A 21,759-nucleotide genomic window follows, 5' to 3' on the forward strand; every position below is an offset into this window, starting at 1 on the left:
TCCATTAACATAGCAATTTGCTCCGACTCCTTTCTCTTATAAAATGTGCTGATCAACCATTTTTAGCCCCAAATTAAGATTTCATACAAATGGCTGCAGTTCTCCAAAGAGGAGGAACCTCCCCCTTTAAAAAGAAACTTTAGAAATTGTGTTTTGGGAAGGGACACAATTAACTTTGCCATGGTAATGCGAAGCTTTTAATTGTAGGGTGAATGGCTGAAATGCTGCGAAGTCCATCTGGCACAGCATGCAGCGGTGTTGCATTTGCATCAGGAGCTCGCTCAAATGTGTAGCTGCCGAGTTTAACAGCCTGGGCCATCAGCTTAGGACTGATCTTTTCAAGTGGCTTGAGCTTTATCTGGATTTGGAGCTAACATCTTGTGCATAGGTGCTGTCTTCCCCCTCTCTTCTTTCATTTGTTTGTTCTTTTGAAGTTTGCTTTATATCCTGTGGCTTCCCAGGTCGGGAAAGCTGTGACAGGCATGTGTGCAGCTGATTTTGTTTTATTGGTCTGTAAAGAATCCCTTACCTCCCTGAGCCTAGCACAGAAGTGGTCAAAGTCAAAGCCAGCAAAGTGAACTATTGAGTATTGCAAAGTTGCTGAATAGCAGAGTTCATTTCTGTGGATGCAAATACTGCTGACGTCTTCTAAGTGGGCGGTTGCACGTTTTGAGAGAGAGATTTTCATCCTAGGAAAGCTGCCTATAACCCAGAGAGCTGCTTGGAGACCATCCCAGGTGCAGGGTCCCTTCTCCCACCTTAGTTTTTGCCCTGATTAATCAATCGATTGAATTTAAGATTTTCTGGAGGGGAGGTCCCGTTCACAAGCAAGTGGTTTGCCTCAATGCTAACTGCAGTGCCACAGCGAATGTGGTTTGCAGTTGACCAGAGGAGATGCAGCTTGGCATTTCTGCCATGAAATAATATGCAGAGAGGAAATTCTTCTGAAATCTTGGCTAATCGTCATGTGTCAAAGGTGATGAATGGCAGTGTAACTCGCTAGAGAGACTGGGGTAGGACCCCTCGCAAGCCTGACCTGCAAATGCCAAAGCTGTGCGCTGCAGTGCAGAGCCCTGTCCCAAATCCTGACCTCTCTCGGGCTGGAGCGACCTCAGGATGTCCCCTCAGCCCCCTCCTGCTCCCAGCAGCTGGAGAGGGTAATGCTCAGCAGACACTTCTGACTTCAAAATGGGATTTAGGCTAATGCTTTCATCAATGTTACTAATTGCATCAGGGGATTAGCTGACCTGTTATAGTTTAAAAAGTTGGTATTTATGTAGTGTGCTATTTCTTTTTTTTTTTTTTTTTTTTTTTTAAGAAAAAACTTTTGATGTACTTGTCTCAAGTTTTGATTGCCTGAGTTTCCCTACGGGCTTTTCTGTAATTCCCTTGAAAAAAGAAAAATTGAGTTCAGGATTAAAAAACAAACAAACACAAATGTAAAAGCGTGGAGAGCCAGATCTCCCCTTAGGAATCAAACTTAGGGTTAAGAGAATTTACAGTTTGGTTCTGTAAAGAAAGTTGTGTCAGAGCTTGGCCAACACTCCTAAAATAGAATGAAGTATTTCTTGGGTAGAAATGCTTCATGCTGTCCTCAGTACAGATATCCCTTGCAAAACTGAGGGGTGGTTGGGGCTCTTCATGCCACCAAGCAGGAAGAAGCCTGCAGCACCGGTCAGGTCATACCAACGTAAAAGCCACAGGTAACAGCTGAGCACTGCTGGGAGCAAATAGCTCCTTGGGAAAGGCACGATCATTTGTCTTTCCTGCACTGCCAGCAGAGCAAGTCGAGTAACCAGCTCTGGCAGCAGCAGGCGCTTGCTGGTGCATCGCTGGCGGGGTCCCTTCCCTTCTCCACACAGGGAGCTTCACTCAATAAATGTCTGAGTAACTGTTCTTAGAACTGTTACATCTTTTTATTTAATCCCCTTGCTGTTCCCAGCACAGCAGCCAGGCTCTTCACCTGCAGGTGGTGGCTTTTAGCTCTGAAGGCATTTGGTTTCTCCCTGCGTCTGTGGGAGCAGCAGTTTTTGCCTGGCAGGGGTTCGTTGTGGATTCACAGCCCCGGCGTGTGGTGCTTTGGCTGGAGCTGTCTGCAGGGTGTGTGGTGTGACCTGCAGGGGAAATGGGTGAGAGCCCAGCAGAAGCCAGAGCTGTTGTCACCTCCTGTGATGTCTGCCAAGTCCCTGGTTCGGTCCTGGGGGATTGCTAAAGACGGGAACCTTCTCAAAAGATGTGTTCCCGCAGGGATTACTTGGCTTAACTGTGGGTGTGTAGCCTAATTCCACCGCTACCAAAGCGGAATAATTCCTTAACCTGGTGAGTGTGTCTGAGACTGAGCTGGGGACAAGGGGTGGCATTGTACTGACCCTGCCTTTGTGTGCCCAGGTGAAACTGGCATCGGCAAGTCAACGTTGATGGACACTCTGTTCAACACGAAGTTTGAAAGTGAGCCTGCGACACACAATGAGCCTGGCGTGAGATTAAAAGCCAGGAGTTATGAGCTCCAGGAGAGTAATGTCCGTCTGAAGCTGACTATTGTTGACACGGTTGGATTTGGTGATCAAATTAACAAAGATGACAGGTAAATTTATTTCTAGTATCCTTCTGCTGAGGTGCTCTGAGGTCAGAAGGGCTTGATCCTCTGGGGATGTTTCCTGCTCCTGCATTGCTGGCCCTGCAAGACGGGTAGAAGTGGCCAGAAAGTGAAGTGAAGAACAAATGAATCACCTAGAAGGCTTCAAAGCTGATGCTGCCCTTCTGCCTTGCTTGTCTCTATGCAGCTTAGTTTAAGTATCTGCTTGAATTGAAACATATAAATATTTGAAAACATGTGCTCAAATTGCCATTGCATTACCATTTCTTAGGGGGCTGGGACTCATATCGTAGCTCCTGCTCGCACCATCCCACAGTGCTCAAAGTCTGAGTGGGTTTTACTTTACCCTTGTGCCTAGGTGCTGAGTTTTCATGTTGTGCGCGTGAAGTAAATCCTCTGGGCAGCCTGTACTCTGGGCTGCCTGCACAATCCCTTGTGTCCATCCATATGGGCTTCTCTGTTGTGTGAAAACTACTCGTTCTGTGATCACGGCTAATAAGCTAATTAATGCGTTTCCTACATCTTAGAGCCATGTACTCCCTCACTGCAGTAATCCCAGCTCCCTCTGGAGGGTTGTTTACAGCCCTCTTCCCTGCACCTAACAAATTGAGGGCATGCTGTCTGGCACCGTGTGCACTGAGCAAAAGCTGTTAGGGTGCTTGGTAGGTCAGTGACGTCAGCTCTTTGGCAATGAAAGCTTTAAATGAAAACTCCCACCAAGGCTCCTGTTAGCAGAACAGGAATTGAACAGGTACCTGATGGAACAAGGACTGTTTCCTGTTCCACAATGAAAACTTCTTCAATTTTTAGAAATTATTCTTATTTTTACAATGCCTTGTTTCGGGAATACTTCCTCTGTTCCTGACCTGACAATAAAGTGCGACTGTTGCCTCTGTTTTGCTGCTCCTGCTCCCAGCCAGCGCAGAGAGACAGGCGTGTGTGCTGGAGGAAGCTCTGCTCGTCTGACACTGCCATATGCTCTCAGGCGAGAACAAAAGCTGCTCATAAGAGGAGCAGGTGCTCAGAGTGCGGATGCTCTGCAGTTTGTTACTGCCGGGTCACTTTGCATTTGCTTCATTTGGCAGACAGGAGCCAGCAGTACTGGTAGGGAAGCCCCACAGCTTCCCTCTCAGGCCACTGGGGACAGGGGTAGTTACAGGGCAGCAGGGCAGCTTTTAGGGACAGCTTTCTTTTTGCTATGTCCCTACACAACACCACAACAGTTGGGGTTTCTCTGTGCTCCTGGCTCAAGTCCTACCTGTCCTTTTCCACTCAGTTCTGTTACAGGTCTTTCTCTAACATGATCTGCCCCACGTTGAGGTGATGTTGCAAACCTGCCTAGTGAGATTTTGTGAATATTTTGTGCCTGCAAATTAACAAACAGTGCTCAGTAGTGTCTTGTGGGTCTCTGGTGTCAGTGGTCATTGTGCAGCACTGGCTGTCTTCTGCCGTAGCTCTTGCTTGGTTAATTCAGCAAGGGTCTTTTACTTTACCCAGGCTTTTCAGCAACTGCTCGAACAGCTGCACAGGCATGTGGAGCAAAGGGACCAAAACCTTGTTGGCTGCCTGTCAGAAAGTTGTTTCTGGAGAACCTGAAAACACCTGATTGCCTCTTTCTTCCTCACAGCTGCTTTTCAGCGAGCATGAACACTGCTGTGAATCCAGTACTTGAGGCAGTGGGAATATTGTCCTGGTCTCAGTGCCCTCCTTAGAGGGCTTCCATGTGTTGGAGGCCCTGAGGTGTAGGAAGGGACAAAAAGAAAAGTTTCCTTTCCAGCAGAACAAGAAATTAAATCAGGGAATGTTAAATTATGACTGAATTTTCTCCATCAAGATGATCCTCCCCCTCCCCAAACAGTCTTAAACATGCAGTGATTCATGAGCATTGCTCACGAGTTTCAGTTCCTGAAAAGTTCTCTTTTTTTCCCTTATGCAATCCCTTTCCTCTTTTTAGATCACAAATAAGCTTTTGGACAATCTAGGGTAGGTGGTGACTTCATAGTTAAGTTTCTCAATGGCATTGGCAGAGCAGCCGTTCAGGCTTTAATGGGAGAGACTGCAAAATACATTTCTCTTCTGGATAGCAGCCTTGTGTGGTTTCCATGCACCTGAATTCCAGGGTTTCTGCCGCTCTTCCTTGCTAATAAATCCATAATAACCTCTCTGTGCCTCAAGCAGAAACACAAACCTGGTCGGAAGGGACTGTAAGTTGGGCAGGGAGGGTCCTGTGAGCAATACTTGTCCCCTTAACGTGCAGAGCACCTCTGAAGCTTCCTGGTCAGAGACCTGTGTGGTCCCAGCAGTGAACGCCCTGGTTTGCTCAGTGCTGTGTCTTCTCTCTCATCAGCTACAAGCCCATAGTAGAATACATCGACGCACAGTTTGAAGCCTACTTGCAAGAAGAGCTGAAGATCAAACGATCCCTGTTCAATTACCATGACACCAGGATTCACGCCTGCCTGTATTTCATTGCACCAACTGGACACTCGCTGAAGTCTCTGGACTTGGTCACCATGAAGAAGCTTGACAGTAAGGTACTTGCTGCCCCTGTTATGACCGTTGTTGCTTGGCACTACTGGTTTTTATGGGTTTATGACCTTGCCACAGACCTGGCTAAACCTGCAGAGAAACACCAGCTGTTTTTAGCAGTGGGGATTGCAGAGATGTGGTGTGAAAATTTTATTACCTTGGGCTGGCTGCTGGGATGGGCCATAATTCACTGGTTCATACATTGCAGAGACTTTGTAAGAGTGTGGGCTGTTACCCTCTTCCAGTCTCATCTCTGGTTAGGAAACTGGGCTGCTTTGCTCCACAGCTATGCTGTAAAATGAAGTCTGAGAGTATGAAACTATGTGCTAAGATGCTGTAGGAGCCCACTGTTCTTGCTGCTTTGCTGTGGTTTAACTTGGCCACGTTCACAAGTGGCAAATTTGTTCACAACTGAAAGACCAGTTGGCTGCTGGAAGAAAAAAAAAAAAAAAAAAGGATGTTTTCCTCTTTCAATCCATAAATAAAATGAGAGGTTTAAGTTGAACTCTGCTAGTTTAGCACTTAAAAATATGGTTGCCATCTCTATTTCACTTTGTCCAATGATTAATTATGTTTCAGTACAAAACCTTGTGTAAGTGTGTGTGAGATGGGGAGAAGTACATCTAAAGCACTTAAGGACATCTTACCAATCAATGAGAAACAGATCAGAGTGCTGTGTCTGCATGTGCCTGCATGCTCTAAATACAAACAGGGATTTGATCTCCTAGGCAGTTGTAGTGTTACTGTAACCATGATCTGATAAACAAGAATCTGAGTAAATGCGTTCCCCTTAGTAACAAAACCAGGAACCAAACTTGTGGTTTAAAGCCCGATTTCTTACTAGATAACCTAAGAAGTTTTGACCTCTCTTCTTCCAGGAAAAATAACCAAATGTACAAATGTAAAATGAACAAGTATTTCAAATAAGGTGTCTGTGCTTCTTTGTACCATGACTGAGCAATTTAAGTCTGTCCACTTTGCACCTGTGGCTCTCTGGATCCTGATTCTGCAGAAGATAAATGACAACGGTTCTGTACTTCCTAGAGCAGCCTATCGACGGGGCTTTGTGCAGTGATGGAGAAGGATCCCTGCTCTAGTCAACTTAAAGCAGGGTTATGGAGATTAACCTAAAATGAGCTAATTGGCATTTGTCTTCTGTCTTCTGGCAAAAGGGAGTTTAATAACTCCAGGACATCCGCCAAACAGAATTAAGTGATGTAATGTAAGGGGATTTTCAAGTACTGTAGAAAAAATCCCTTCCTATGGGTCAATGTTAACATCTCCCACACTAGCAGCATTGCCCACCATTGCAAGGGAGGAGAGTGAGGGTGAAGCAAATCCTGCAAGATCAAAGGCAGAAATTGTCTGTCCAGAGTGGGACGGAAAAGAAGTCAGGTTTCCTCCTTTTAACAAGGCCTTTACCTTCTCCCAGCAAAGCAGGTACTTGCTGAGCGTGGACCCGTTCAGCTACCCTGGGAGTACCACGCTATATCGCTCCTGCTTTAGATGCTGCCCCTGTTTGCCGTCCTGCTACCAGCACTGCGAACTGTGTGTGTACAGAAGAGTACCAGAAACTGACCCTTAATTTGTATGTTAGCCACATCACGCTGCTCTCTTTGGTCATCTACGAGCTGTGTAAGGATAAACCCGGGTGTCCCAGCACTCGAGCAAACGCCCGCAGGAGGCTGTTGTCTGAGCGTGTTGCCTGCAGCCCCCCAGCCCGTGCAGCTCAGAGCAGTGCCTAGATAGTGATTTCCTTTCTTTGGAACAGCTCGCAATGGTCTCTGACAGCATTTCCTGTCCAGCCAATTCCGACAAGGAGGGGAATACGACAGGAAATAGCGTGGTGCCAAATTGCATTCGACTTCTTTTTAAGGCCATCGTTGTTGCTGCCTGAACATCCTGTCTGTGGCACGGGTGCTGCCAGCAGCAGCCGCAGGGAAGGCCTTCCGCTGGCTGGGAGGTGGCTGGCGGTGCTTCTCATGGGGTGCTGTCCTTGTCTTGCAGGTGAACATCATCCCCATCATTGCCAAGGCTGACACCATCGCCAAAAACGAGTTGCACAAGTTCAAGAGTAAAATCATGAGCGAGCTGGTCAGCAACGGCGTCCAGATCTACCAGTTCCCGACGGATGAAGAGACAGTGGCCGAGATAAATGCCACAATGAGCGTATGTTTCCCTTTGAGCTTTGCTTGCCTTGGTTTCTGTGGGCCCATCCCTGAGGGCAGGGCACGTTGTGCCATGTTTCTCTTGGCTTTCAAAATCCAGTCTGAGATCAGGCTGGCCAGAAGGCTTTTGGAGCTGGAGATACCTGTAGGACGTGGGCTGCCTGGCCTGATACACTTCATTGTCTGACAAACAATTCTCCTCTGGGCATTTTTCATATCCTTCCCCTCTTGCAGTATTCCCATCTCAGGAAAGGAAGAGGATGGGAGGCAGGTCAGGCAGGGGGCTGGGGTTTGGCTTTCCTGTCCCAAATGACCACTTGTTGCTTCATGGGGGTGAATCACTTCTGTCTTTGTTTTGCTTTCCGGTGAGAGCGGGGGTGCTGTCGGTGTGTTCCAGCCCTCAAGAGGGCCAGCGGCCATCAGCAGTGTGGGCTCTGCCTTTCCCCTCCTTCCCCTTCCTCTAGCAATAGCTGCAAGAATTGAGGGGCAAATGAGGCTGTGGTAGAGCAAGAGTTTACGCTGGGTAACACCAATTCACCATGGGCCTGACTTGCAGCACGAGGGGAAGAGCACGAGCCCACCATTTCTGGCAGTGACCTGCATCACTGCGGTGCCCTCAGGGCCCTTGGGTGGCTTTAGCCGGTCATGTAGCCCAAGAGGATGTGCTGGTCCCAAGGAAAGCTCATGTGAAATGAGCAGAAGATTGAGTTATCTGCATTTTACAGGGAGCGGAGGCATTGCAAGCCATTTCCTTGCAACTTGAAGACTTGTGGGAGCTTCCCTGCTCAGCTGCTCGTAGGCAGGAAACTTTCAGACCCAGCTGGGTATCAGACCCTCTCCAAACCTCTGTATCGCCTCCTGCTTTTCCCCGTCTGTGTTGTGCTCTCAGCGGGGAGAAGCTGGCACAGGGAAGGGATGTGCTCCTGCCAGGGCGCTGCATGTGCGGTGCGTGCCTTGCCCTCTGGTGCAGCCTGGCTGCTGGGAACCTTTGCCAGTTTTAATCATACCCTCTCTGCTGCTTTTTTTGAGGCTTTTTCCCTCCTGCCCAGCCTGTGACCACAACCTGGTGGCCAAGGCATGCACTCCCAGGGCTTGAGCTCAGCCCTTTCGGGTGCCGTTTGGGCAGGGCACAGCACGGGGGGGGGAGCTGGCAGGAGAGGCAAGCTCCCTCCTGGCAGCAGCTGCAGTTCTGGGAGCGGATCCCAAACTGTTGCCGCCACACCCGCGGGGAGACCGGGACATAGCAGAGCTCGGTGACTCAGACACGTCTGCCCTGGGCTGGGTTGACTCTGCTCTTCCCCTTGCTCGCAGTTTTGCCCTTTTTAAGAGGAAACATTAGCAGTTATTTCTAGCAGCAGAAACTCCCTGATTTTTTAGCCTATCTTCCTTTCGAGCATGTATTTTATTTTCCTTTTTTGCTGTTTGACAGTTATTTTTCCTCAGTGCTCAAGTTTGTAATCCTTTTTCTGTGCTGAACGTAGTCGTGCATTGCAGTTACATGTAAAGTCTTATTCTTTTTTTAGGAAAAAGAATCTCTTATTTTTAGGACTTCAGAATTTTGGACTTTGCGAAGGTTTTTAATCCAGGCTGTCCTGTTGGTCTTCCTAAAACACCAGCTGAATTGGAAAGGCACTTGAGCAACTTAAATCCAGCACAGCTGCCACATAAACAGCTCTTTTCAGAAACAGTCCCTGGCAAGGCAAGAAAGGAAATCCCTAACCTCCTTGTCCCTTTCCTCTGTAGGTCCACCTTCCATTCGCCGTAGTTGGCAGCACCGAAGAAGTGAAGATTGGCAATAAGATGGCCAAAGCCAGGCAGTACCCCTGGGGCGTTGTGCAGGGTATGTTGCTGAAATCACAAATGAGTCTTTGTCGTCTTCTCTCTTTCTCATGAAAGGTGCAGTGATCTCTGAATGCCCCTTATCAAAATCTGCCTTGAGAAAGCAAGGTCTTTCTCCGTGAAATCAGGGCTTTGCAACCTCACGCTAGTTTTGGAGGGGGTGAGTGGGGCTCAGCGTGGCCCCTTGCTTTGGGAAAGATCAGGGTGGTGGAGCTCACTAGGAGCTGTTGAATCTCCAATTAAAAAATAATAACCCTTCTCTGTTCCATGTGCTTTTCTGCCAGCTGTTAAGTGTGAACAATGGGGAAAGCTGGGGCAGCCAACAGCTTTGGAGTTGACACAAAAGCCAGCATACACCCATGTAGCTGGGGGACTTTTCCGGGGAGGAGAGCAGGTGCCCTGCCTTGCCAGCCTGAAGCGGGAGCAGAACTAATTCAACCCTGACTGCTTGGTGTGTCATTTCCTGCCATCCTAAAGTATGGACCTGTGGCTTGAGTATGCAATCCCCTCATAAAAGTCAACCAAAAGCACCTTTGGAGAGCAGAGTTTGGCTTGGGCTCTGTTTGCAGCCCAGGCTGTACCAAAGCTCCCAAAGAACAGGCTGGTCCTCGCTTTCCCAACCAGCAGTGGGAAGTAAAGCATTGAGACCGTGGTGGGCTGCTTGTGGTTTCAGCTGCACTGTTCAATTGGAGAACGTCCCAGCAAGCTGCGGGGGAGCATCCACAGGACAATTCTGCAAAACTCACCCAGTTTATCTCAGTAATACAATCTGGCCCTCAAGCAGCTTCAGACTTTCTGTCTGTGTCTGCCATGGGGTAATACCGGGGATAACTGCAGTTAGGAAAGAAGTTAATGTTTGCTAAGTCTTGTGCTCGACATGTATCCTGCTGGGTTCTGGCTGTTCCCAGGAACTAAGACCAGATAGTTGAAGAGATTTAGTTGGGTACTGGAGGGACTTTGAAGATCTGGCCCTGAATTGTCCCTTTCCTCTGAGACAGCTGCTCTGATCTGAGGGGGAGCAGCTGGAGTGCTCTGCTGGGTCCCCAGGGACATGCTGCAGAGCTATCTGCTAGCAGCAGAGCTGCCTGCTGCTTGCGGTTGTATCCTAAAAAGAGAATTTCCACCCCTTATTTTTAAGCACACCCAAACTGTGTGCAGCCTTCTGGCCACAGACCCCTCTGGGCTGAACAGCTTGCTCTCCCAGGAGCTGACCAGGGCACACCGAGCTGTGTTCTGCATAGAAATGGTTATGAAAGCACGATTACAGCATCTCTGCCAGGGTCTTCTCATATCCTTTGTTTTCACTGTGGCCACAATCAGAGTTTCTGCTGCCTGCCTGGGCCCCTGTTGGTGGCTTACATTTAGAATGGATTGGAGTGGGACGTGCAATCCCGTGTCCAAATGGGTCGGCATCACCTTGCTGGTGCAGATGGGAAGCACGGGAATCTTGCAACTCCACTGAACGGCCTTGGGCTGATGCCTGTGTTTGGCGTGGGGTGCTTTCACCCCCAGTTCAGCAAGATGTTTTGGTGCAGCTTGTCCTGGAGCTGCACTTGCGAGCTTGAAAACCTCTCAGGCTTGCCAAACTGGGGCCTGTGTCCAGGGAAATGGGGGACCCTTCTTTGTTCTCTTTGTGGATGGTTTGTCTTGTTTGCAGTCGAAAATGAGAATCACTGTGACTTTGTGAAGCTGCGGGAGATGCTGATCCGAGTGAATATGGAGGACTTGAGGGAGCAGACGCACACCCGACACTACGAGCTGTACAGGCGCTGCAAGCTAGAGGAAATGGGATTCAAGGACACGGATCCAGACAGCAAGCCTTTCAGGTAGGAGAAGACAACTTGGGCCTTGAACAGCCAGGGAGCTGGGAGGTCTTCAGGATGCCAGCATTTGCATGGACCACAGAGGGAATAGCCATGGTCGCTTAAAGCAGCCGAGATCTGAAGTGTGGCTGGGCAGTAAGACTTTGTGCAGTGCAATTCTGCCCCCAGGGCTTTATGCTTTGTACAGGAAAAACACAGGAGAAGTTTGGCTGGTTAACACTCCAGCTTAAAAATGCCTGATCTTCAGGAATACAGCTCCTGTTGGAGTTGGAAAGCTGATCATTGGAAAGCAAATTGCCCAGGAACTTCTGATGCTTTCTGCCCCTGGAACAGAGCAGGTTTTGCAATCATAAGGTGGTGTGTTAGTGCCCCCTTTCCTCCAACGTAGACTCAACTGTGTTTTGCTGCCAGCTCACTCTGCCAGGTACAACAGCTGGGTTTGTAAAAAGTGCTTCCAGTGCAGCTGTGTCCGTGCTGAGATGAAGCCGACTCATGCATGGAGGTTGGTCACCCACGGGGAGATCCTGAGATAAATGTTCTTGTTGGCTCTCCTAGGGTTTTCCACAGCTGGTGCAAGGTGCTGTGTGAAGACAGTGCAATGGTCTGATGCGTGAGGCTTGGCTTACTGCTAACTACAAAGTTTACGCTGCCTCTGACAGCTTTATTGGTCCAAAGCCCAAGTCATTAGCCAGGAACATCAGCTGTGTGGGAATTTGGGAGTGAATGTTTGTTTTCTTCCTCCGTTTCCTGTTTCTCCCCACCTTTTCCCTAATAATTGCCCCCCCCTGCTTTGGGAGCATCCCACGCTCCTCTCTGCCCCAGGGGAAAGGAGTCAGGATTACTCCAGCATCTTTGCACTGACGCTGGTTTATCTCTGTAGCACTCGTGCATGTCAGGAATGGACGTGCCAATCTTGAGATGGCAGACACACAGCTGGCTTGTGCAGATCACCACAGATGCAATTTATCTCAGATGTTCAATGGGGGAAAACCAGGTGGGCTCCAGAGCAGAAGGCTGAGCGGGGGGCCTCGTGCTCCTGTTTCTGGAAAACAGCGGACCGCAGAGAGCAGAGCGAGGCCTGTGCCACAACACAGAGTTTGCTTCAGTTCAGGGTTTGATTTGTGACTTGCTGAGGCTATGCAGCTGCATTTCTTTTGCAGTGGAGAAACTGTGCTGAGTTCTGTTACTGAGCCCAAGTGTGAAGCTTTATTGGATTTCCTTTCTGGAGAGCAATGGCTTAAGATGGGCTCAGCCCTTCCCTTCCAGGAATCTGAGGAATTTCCATTGCTTCCTGTGCACGAGGCCTCTTTTGACCAAGCTATAAGTAGAAAGGAAATGAAAACGTACAGAATTTCTCCATCTGGTACGTGCTAGTTCAGAACAGTTCGCTCTGGCTGCCTCCTCCCTCCCTCTCTCCCATAAACAAACAGAACCCATGAACCCGAGCTGTTTGGCTGAGGCTGATGTATGTCTGAAATGAGGGGAACAGGAGGTTTGGTTCTCTCTGTTCTTCCTGAGACCAGCAATCAAAGCCATGCTTTCCCTCCTGGTACTGGGAGACCACTGCTCTTCAGCCAGTTTGCACCAGGGAACCCTTCGTAACTCTCGGGGTGAGCTGGGCAAAAGACCCCAGCAAACTGTTGTGCACTTAAAAAGCAAATTCCCTTGTCATCTGTGTCTGTGAGAAGCTGTAGGGATCCCAGTAGCTTTGGACTGTTATTCCCTGGGGCTGGAAGTGTTTTTTCATATGCAGCCTGGAGTTGCCGGGCCAGTTTCTCTGTGAATTTAGCTTCTTTGGAAATCAGAGTCACTTCAGTAGAGATTTAGGTTTTCTGGCTTTAGGTAAGTGGCAAATGTTTGACTGAAGCTGGGATTAGCATTGGAGATGGGAAAAATTAACCACAAGCCTCTGCCCTCGCTCCTGCAAGCCTTTTTCTGCTTGCCTGGCACTGCAGTGTTGGAAGTGAGCTTTGCAAGGAAAGGTTTTGCAGTGCAGGATACAACTCGCAGCGTGCAGCTTTCCCTTTCAGTCCGCAAGGCTCTGCTGCTCCCTAGGATGGGATGTCACTAACTGCAGATTGCATTTCTGGGCACTGAGCAGCAGAGACTAATCCGCGCAGAGAGTTTTCCTAGGCTCCAGCCAGTTTCTTCAGAAGGGTTTATAAATGTGGGTTTCAACGTCCACAGCCAGAGGGTTAAGTCCAAGACTGAATTTTAGGGAGGCTTTGATTCGAGTGGCCCAATCTCCATCCACTGTGACTGGAGCGGGTCTTAACTGAGTTCAGAGTCCGAAGACGCCTCTCGCTCTGTTCTCACATGAAAAGATTTCTGCGATTTGTAGAATGAGCCTTTTTGGTTTGTTGTCCAGGAAGCTGCTGTGGTCAGCTGGAATCGTGGGGTTGCTCCACAGTGCCGGGTGCTGTGTAATGTAAGAGCAGCTCAGGCGGCTCCTCGGTGGAGTACCTTAAGAGGAAATCCAAGTGCCCATCAGTTAGCAGCGTTAGCCCAGGTCTTGAGTCTGTGTGTCCAGTTTTGTTCCCCAGTTCAAATAAAAAAAATATAGGCACAGACTAGGAACGACAAAACCTTGATTTTAATGGGATTAACATGTCCCACTGGCCCAGTGGTTAACGTGTTCCTTAGGTGCACGCGTGCAGCGCGTCTCTCTGATAGCAGTGGCATTTTCTTTTAAAAAATGCAGTTTCAGAGAAGCTTCTTGGGGAAACAGTTATCATTCCCACACTATCGTAACAGCTGAAATACCCAAATCCATGTAAGGAATAAAACAAAAAGGAATTTGGCATCCAGATTTCCTGCGAGGCCCTGAAAATCTCAGAGGTGCATGTACAACGTGTTTGTGTCCCAAATATTTGCTGTGATATCTCAGTGCTGGGGAAATAAAGGAATGTGAAGAAGTAGAGGGGGGAATAAAGGAATGAAAGAATCGGGTGGTGTGGTTATTCGGAGAGGGAATTCTGGCAGTCATTTGCAAAGACTGTCTCCCTTGAGAGCTAAAGGAGAAAGAGAGGTCTCCCAAGGTGGCTTTATCTTAATAAAGCTCCCGGTCTGAATCCATTAGCAGTGAATAGTGAAAGTTAATTTTGCTTTGTGTCAACACCATGCTTAATGAACTGCATACAGCCAGATTTTGCTCTTTGCTATGCCTGTCTCTGCTCGGCAAACCTTGCACGTCAAATGAAGAGATTCAGGACAAACAGCGTGGAGAAGCAAGAAGGTGTGAATCAAGCAGGTAACAAGCTGTGCTAGCACCAGAGGTTCTTTATGCAGTGGCTGTATATTTTGGAGGACAGGGATCCTGCCTGCTGAGTGATTTACAGGATCCTGAACAGTGTGCTCAGTTTTGCTTGCCGGTTTGTACCCCCGCTGCCACCCCTGTTGCTGCCATCTAAAAAAATAGGACAGGTTTCTGGGGAGGGGTTCACGCCTTGCTTGCACGGCAGGGACCTCTGGTGACGTTTTGTGAAAGGACGATGCGGTAAGATCACCAAAGGCTGGAAACTCATGACTCTGCATGAAACATAGCTCTGACTCTTTGTTTTTTTTTCTGTGTTTTGACAGTCTCCAAGAGACTTACGAAGCAAAGAGGAACGAGTTCCTGGGTGAACTCCAGAAGAAGGAGGATGAAATGAGGCAGATGTTTGTCATGAGAGTGAAGGAAAAGGAAGCAGAATTGAAAGAAGCTGAGAAAGATGTGAGTATCTTGTAACTCAGAGGGCTGTGTGTGAGAGTGTGAGCTGGGATTTTTCCAAGAGAGCCCTGAGGATGTGGGCACCTGGATTCCAACATCAAGCCTGAATGAAAAAGGGCTTGCCAGGCATAAACAGTTTGAGGGAGCAGATACAGACTTGGTTCCTAGTCCTGCCATGGGCTTGTGCTGTGACCTCATCGCACAAGTACTGTGCCCATAAAATGGGGCAGGAGCATTCCCTGGTTTTGAGCATCTGAAGGAGGATATGTACCTTAAAGCCTGTGGGAGGTGCTGCAGTGATAGAAACAACTGCTGCGGCTGTGATTCCACAGAAATGCCAGCCTTGCTGCGACATAGTTCTCACTGCTCCCTCATCTCTTCATTCCCACCCAAAGGAGAGAATGTTTGCTTCCTGAAGTAACATTGATTTACAGATCTTCAGTTGTGCTGCAACCAGTGCTGCCCGCTAGCAGCCACTCCATCTAGAGACTTGCAGCATGTAGGCGAAGACTCCCCGGAGGGCAGTAAGTCCAGCTCAGCACAGTCCTGCAGGGATGTGACAGAGCTCTCTGAGAGCTGCTCTACTCTGCTCTGATTTCCTCAGTGTGTATGAGCTGATGCTGTGGGCCAGGGAAGACACTGACATCTTGCTGGGGGAGGCAACTGTTTCTTGGGCCTCACGGAGGGACAGAGAAGTGCTCCAGTAAAAAGCATCACCTTGACTGGCTGTATTTTTTTGGCATTGTATAAGCATGAGAGAGTCCAGTAGGAACATGGGGCTTGGAAACAGAGGGAGACCTGTTGTATTCCTATGGCAATTTAACTCTGTGCTTGTGTCCATTGCAGGGCTTTTTTCATGAGGGTACATTTTTCTTGGGGGACAGGTCAGTGACTTATCAGCTCAGTCAGGCCCCAGTGCTAGTGGGACCACTTCAGGCATTGTTCCTGTTATTGGGGTAAAGCATTCTTCCCTTCCCGTCTAATTCTTATTTTCTCTGCCCTGGCAGCTCCATGAAAAGTTTGACCATCTAAAGAGGACTCACCAAGAAGAGAAGAAAAAGGTGGAAGACAAAAAGAAGGAGCTTGAGGAAGAGCTGAACAACTTCCAAAAGAAGAAGGCAGCAGCTCAGCTATTACAGTCACAGGCTCAGCAGGCAGGTTCTCAACAAACCAAGAAAGACAAGGACAAGAAAAAGTAAGCGGATGTCACCCACATCCTTTGTAGGGCTTATTACAGTTTGGGGGGTTGTTTTTGTTTTTTTGCTGCATGTCTGTATTTGCTTTTCCCCATTACCAGACTGGAAACTGGGCTTTTATCAGCCTGATCAAATAAAATATTTTTTTTCTAAAGGGTGGGCCAGGGACATGATCTTAATTTTTTTCCAGAAGAGTACCTTCAAATTTTGTCGAAGTCTGACTGAAGTCTGACTGGTATGGGAGAGCAATCAGATGGTGGAGGTTTGACCCGTGATCTGTCCAGCATCTTCTGGAATAGCTCTGGGTTGTTCTGAATGCAGATTTATCTGCCTGAGCCAAAATTAAAAAGGGGTCTTAACCCATTCCTCCTCTCACCCGACAGTAGTCCCCAGTTCCCATTCTTTAAGGTTATAGTTGTAAGTAGAAGTAGATCAGAAACCAAAACCGCCATGTTATTTTGACATGGAAATCTTAGTGCCAAAAGTGAATACTTGGGAGCTTGCTTTAAAGATGAGAAGTTTTCTTTGTTTTTTAAAAAAACAAGCAACTACTATGGTACCGTAATTGCAGGTAAATGGCATTTGTATTTGTATCGAGTTGACGTTATAAGCTAAGAAACCCCCCGTACCTTTTAGTAAAGACAATAGCACTGTTTTCTACTATTTTATATTTGTATACTAGGATTATAATCCCCTACCCTCTGATACTTTGAGGTTTCTGCAACTTCAGTAGAAACCAAGCGTATCTGTGGACAGTCCCTCCTGTGGTCAGCACTGGGAGGCAGGATTTTCAGATGTGCTCAGTGTGGACCTAACTCTGCTTCTGTTGAAACTGGAGGAACATTGCCATTGGTTTGGGCTCAGAGTTAAGTCCCCGCAGAGCTTTGCTGAAAATCTCCCGATTGACCCAAACTGGTGTAATCTCTTTCTTGCAGCCTGTACTTGGAGATGGCTATGTTTAGTTTGCTTATTAGTGCAAAAGTCTCATATTTATTACATGATACTGGCTACTTCACCATCCTTTAAAAAGCAGAATGCAACATCCACTTGGATGTGGTATGTATGGTGAAGCCAGATAAGCATTGCAGAGGTGAAGTAGACTGCACAGCTTGTTTGTATAGCGAAGCAAAACAGGTTATTGTACAGAGGCTGTTTTGGAGCCTCCTGTTGTAAATTCCATCCAGTTTTTCCATACCCAATAAGGGGATACTTGTGCAAGTCTTTTCTGGGTTATTTGTGATAACGGCGCTAGTTGATAACTGCAATCAGGAGAGCTGTAAAGATGCTAATACAGCCAGTCTCACTGGGAAATGCTTCTTTCTTCAATCCACACACAAAAATGACAGTTCCACGCTTCTCTTAAGAGCCGATACCAAGTGTGTTTGAGTCAACGCTGGCAGAGTAACCTTCTCGAGTAACACTAAGCTGTAACCATTGAAAGAACCAAAACGCTGGCAGGAATGTGATACAGACACTTCTGTCTCCCTTGCTAACCTGAGGACTTCAGCCAGGCCTGACCTGTCTCACGGGGTGTGCCTATGAGGCTCTGCTGCATTGCATATATACCAGTATACTTTTATAGCTGGGGAAGTTCTGCAGATGCTTACTGTACATCCCCTATCTCTACTACTGGGTCGGTGGCCATCATTCATCGCTTCTGCCCCTGCCTTCTTCTGCAGAGGGAGGGGTGGGCCTGGGGCTTGTTCCTCAGCTGATGTAAATTGATGTAGCTCCTATGGAGCCGTGCTGCTTTATGCGAACTGAGAACTTGGCCTTCGGCTCCCACTGAGATACGTGGAGCGATTGTGTGCTGCATGCTCTGCTTGGGTAACGAAATCATTACAGACCGGCCAGTGGTGTGCCGAACTGTGGAAATAAGTGTCTGGCAGCTGTTGTCCCAGCATGCTGACACACCGTTCCGTGACGGTGCCTGTGAGTCGGATAGGTTGAAATGCTGTCTTCTCTCACCTGAGAATTCAGACGTGGTGGCCCGTTTCCTAAACACAACAGAAAATTTTCAAGACCCATTTTCTTATCTCAAGCAGAGTCAGTAGTTAAATATTTTTTAAGAACATTGCAATCAATTTTTTTGCACCTCTGAGATACGAGAGTAGTATGAAATGGTTGGGGAAGTTTTGTAACTTCTGGTAGCCACGGTTAGCTGCTGTTTGCTTCTGTGAAGTTGGGTGGTACAAGCACAATGTTGTGGGTGTGATTCATTGACGTTTCTAGCGGCTGTGACAACGCAGTTTCTGCTTTGCTGACGCATTTACAGAAGTCCAGTCATGAGGAACATGCACGTCCGTAAGCAGCATGCCCTTGCAGTGTCGCTCCACAGCAGGTGCAGCAACTGCTTCAATGGTTCTGTAGTGTCTGAGTTACTAACGGCAGCTCTAAAGGGAAATGCTGATGCTTCTGCCTTGTAGCACATCCTGGTTTTTCTGAGGCTTCTGTGTGCATCAGCTCAGGCAGCAGAGGAACTGCAGGCCCAGGGCAGAAGCTCGGAGTGCATTTCTTTTCTTTACCTGGCCAGACGGGGAATCTCCAGAGCAGCAGCCAGGCAGGGGCACGCAGGTGGGCACGCAGGCACTGATGAGCTCGGTCCATGCTAGAGGACTGCTGACCTGCTGTTGACACCTGCTTATAGAGAGCCCACACGGGTGTGGGTTTACCACTGTGCTGTCATCCTCAGTGTGCTTTGATCTTTTCCATACCAATGCAGGGAGCTCAAGCGTGTCCTGGAGGGCACCTCCAAGTCTACCAAACACCTATGTTAGCTATGCATAGATGTGCTACTTGTAAACCCGTAGAGGATAAACAGCAATAGTTGTGGTAGGTGTTTTCCTATGCTACTGCTCTCCAGGCTTTACGTACTCCCAGCTGCAAGGTCACTTGAACCTATTTACAATCCTTCTCAACAATATTCTGCTTTTAACACTTTTCCTACTATGTTCCACCCCTTTTGCTCAAGAATGGGCTAGCAGTGTGGGGCAGGGTAACTTACAGAGTCATGTAATAACATAAAGGAAAAGGAATTAACATATAAACGTACGGTGTTCTCAGTGAGATGCACCACACATCCTGTCAGAGACTTAGCCAGGCATCACCAACAGATGGTTTCTCTGGATGCAGTAAGTCCTGGAGCTGTTGAATGTCATCCTGCACACTAGCTGGCTATGTTGAAGTAGCACATGCCTTCAGCCTTATGACAGCTGTAATGACGTTGAAGAAGGAGGTAGTACATCACCAGTTGATTCTGTGAGGTTCCTTAGCATGCAGCAGATGCTTCCAATTTTAAGGCAATTGACTTGTCCATTTTAAACCTTGTGCGGGGGCACATGCCAGGCTCTCTATTCACTACTTGGAAAGAATAACAATGAGGAATTGGTTACAGTAAAGGCCAACCCAACCCAAATATTTACCTATTGATCTTGGGGAAATATATCCAGGGTAGGTGCTTGTAGTACAAGTCGATAAAGCATGCTGAGCCAAACCATGACAGGAAAGGAAAATAGGGGTGTCATCTCCTTCCAGTAATGCATTTACGGTTGCTCCAGCTTCTTCAGCCAATGTTCCTCTAGCCTTGGTGGCTTTAGATGCTGTAACTGCCCACACAGATTGAAGAGCTATGGCTTCTACTTTTTCAGATTGAACTTCAGTTCAATGTTTTTTTGCAACACCAATGACAGTGTTTCATTGCTGTCTACCCTAGATAAGGCACAGGTATATGTCATATGTACCTGAAATATAAGAACTCAAGAATCTGATATAAACAGAGGATGTAGAAAAAGGGGAGAATTTGGAGTACTGAACCATACTGCATACTCAGGGTTTATTATATGAGTCTTTATGTGTAGACTAACAGGATGCGGTCCTGCTAAACAATCATAGAGTCATTCAGGTTGGAAAAGACCTCTAAGATCATCTAGTTCAATATTTAACCTAGTATTAAAGACCACCACTAAACCATGCTACCAAACACCTACATCTACATCTGTACATCTACATCTACACATTTCTTGAAGCCCTCCAGGGATGGTGACTCAACCACTTCTCTGGGCAGCCTGTTCCAGTGCCGCACAACCCTTTCAGTAAAGAAATTTCTCCTAATATCCAACCTAAACCTCTCCTGGTGCAACTTGAGGCCATTTCCCCGTGTCTTATCACTTGGCTCTTGGGAGAAGAGACAGATCCCGACCGTGCTACAGCCTCCCTTAAGGTAATTTTACAAAACAGTGAGGTCTCCCCTGAGCTGCCTTTTCTCCAAGCTAAACAATCCCAGCTCCCTTGGCCGCTCCTCATAAGACTTGTTCTCTAGACCCTTTGCCAGCTTCATTGTCCTTCTTTGGACACAAGATTTGGACAATCTGTCAGTGTAAACAATTTGTGCTTGAGGTGTTGTAATAGGATCATAGAACAAACAACTCTTTTCTTGGTCAGTTGCTGCAGAGGGCGCATTAATACTGCAAGACGTAGAATAAAAATTCTCTGCCGTAAAAGTCCCAGAGAAGTCTGCAGTTGTTTTGCTGTGGTTGGTACAGGAAATTGCTGGACTATTTGCTGTACCTTGTTTGGTAGTTCTCTAATCTGTCCGTGCCAAACTGGTCCCCAAAATTGCACCATAGTTCTAGGGTCCTCTATTCTTCTCTTTGGATTCATTGCCCAGCCTTGGTCCTGTAAGTGCACTTTCAGGGATTCAGCAGCTGTTTTGGCTTCTGGTTGTGACTCTGCCACGATCAATAGATCATTAATGTAACGGTAAACAGTGTTGGTACCCAGCCATAGTGGTACGGCAGCTACTGTCCTTTAGTAGCAAGTGGCGGGTCTGTGTTTATACCCCTGAGGCAGGATTTAGGAAGTCTATTGGTTTTGTTGCCAGGTGAAGGCAAACGTCTTGGCTGTTTGAAGCAATGGCTATTGAAAAGAAAGCATCAGCAGCATCGATCACCGCCTTGCAGGGTTGTGAATTTTTGCTATTTCTACGATAGTAACCACATCTGGATTTGTAACTGCACATAGAGGGGTGGCTTTATTCAATTCTCTGTAACCTACAGGCACTCCCCAAGTGCCATCTGATTTTTCAAATGGGCCATGTAGGAATATTAATAGCAGGCATGGTTTCTTTAATGATTTCCACTTGTTGAAGTGCCCCTGAATGGTTTCTCACCCTCCCCATCAATACCCAAAATGCATTATTTAATTGGGGCAATTGGCAGCGTTGTTGCAAATGGGTCTCGTCCTGTTGTTAAATTAGGTCAGAGAGACAGGGTGGGATTTCACCCCAGTATGCAGATCCGTGATGTGGCTTCTTTATTGTTGGTATTACTGTGTAATACAGGAACTTCAGCTCCAGTATTCCCCAGAGCTACCACATGTAAAACCCCTCCAGACCCACACTTCGTACTTAAAGGAACATCGGGACGCCAGTCCCCTTCACCATTAGAGGCAGCAGTTGTGGGGGACCTGCCAAACGTTCATTTCTGCTATTTTGGCATTTGACAAGTAGTGCTTTGCTTTGAGGTAGCAGGAGAATGCAGTGTGCAGGGGAGGCTTTTTTTTTTTTTTACATCAACTTTTGCCATCAGTGAAGCATTCCTGATGCTGTGATCCTGTTTATTTTTGGTGGTGGGACACCAGCTTGCACAAGATCATCCCACGTTTGTTTCCTCATCACCTGTGATGCAACTCCTTTCAGTTTTGCCTCCTTTCCTTTATTCACCACCTGCACAGATGGTCCTGAAGTTACAGCCCCAGTTTCCCTCAGGGAAGTTGCTTGGGTGCCTACATTACGCCAGCAGTCAGGAGTGCTGCTGATAATCTAAGGTTTCAGTGAAGCAGGCACCCCTGCCCCTCTCAAAAGCTGCATTTGGGTACTTTTTGTTACTGCTACCCTGCCTGG

General features: G+C 47.6%; 1 protein-coding gene across 9 annotated transcripts in view; it reads left to right on the plus strand.

Annotated features, from left to right (window-relative positions):
* Positions 1 to 21,759, plus strand: part of SEPTIN11 (septin 11) — a 64,116-nt gene that overhangs the window by 32,180 nt on the left and 10,177 nt on the right. For 8 of the 9 annotated variants that reach the window (XR_011809317.1, XM_013101854.5, XM_027456071.3 and 5 more), the window contains exons 3-9: positions 2,389 to 2,584; positions 4,944 to 5,130; positions 7,133 to 7,294; positions 9,037 to 9,133; positions 10,790 to 10,958; positions 14,535 to 14,667; positions 15,672 to 15,859. Coding sequence is in view for 8 of the 9 variants with exons in the window: in XM_027456071.3 (XP_027311872.1) it covers positions 2,389 to 2,584; positions 4,944 to 5,130; positions 7,133 to 7,294; positions 9,037 to 9,133; positions 10,790 to 10,958; positions 14,535 to 14,667; positions 15,672 to 15,859 (1,132 nt within the window). In the remaining variant the exon portion in view is untranslated. Of the gene's footprint in view, positions 1 to 2,388; positions 2,585 to 4,943; positions 5,131 to 7,132; positions 7,295 to 9,036; positions 9,134 to 10,789; positions 10,959 to 14,534; positions 14,668 to 15,671; positions 21,429 to 21,759 lie in introns of those variants that run through there. The other variant, XM_072038025.1, reaches the window with a different exon arrangement.

This window comes from Anas platyrhynchos, chromosome 4, assembly GCF_047663525.1.
Source record: "Anas platyrhynchos isolate ZD024472 breed Pekin duck chromosome 4, IASCAAS_PekinDuck_T2T, whole genome shotgun sequence".
Classification (NCBI taxonomy): Eukaryota; Metazoa; Chordata; class Aves; order Anseriformes; family Anatidae; genus Anas; species Anas platyrhynchos.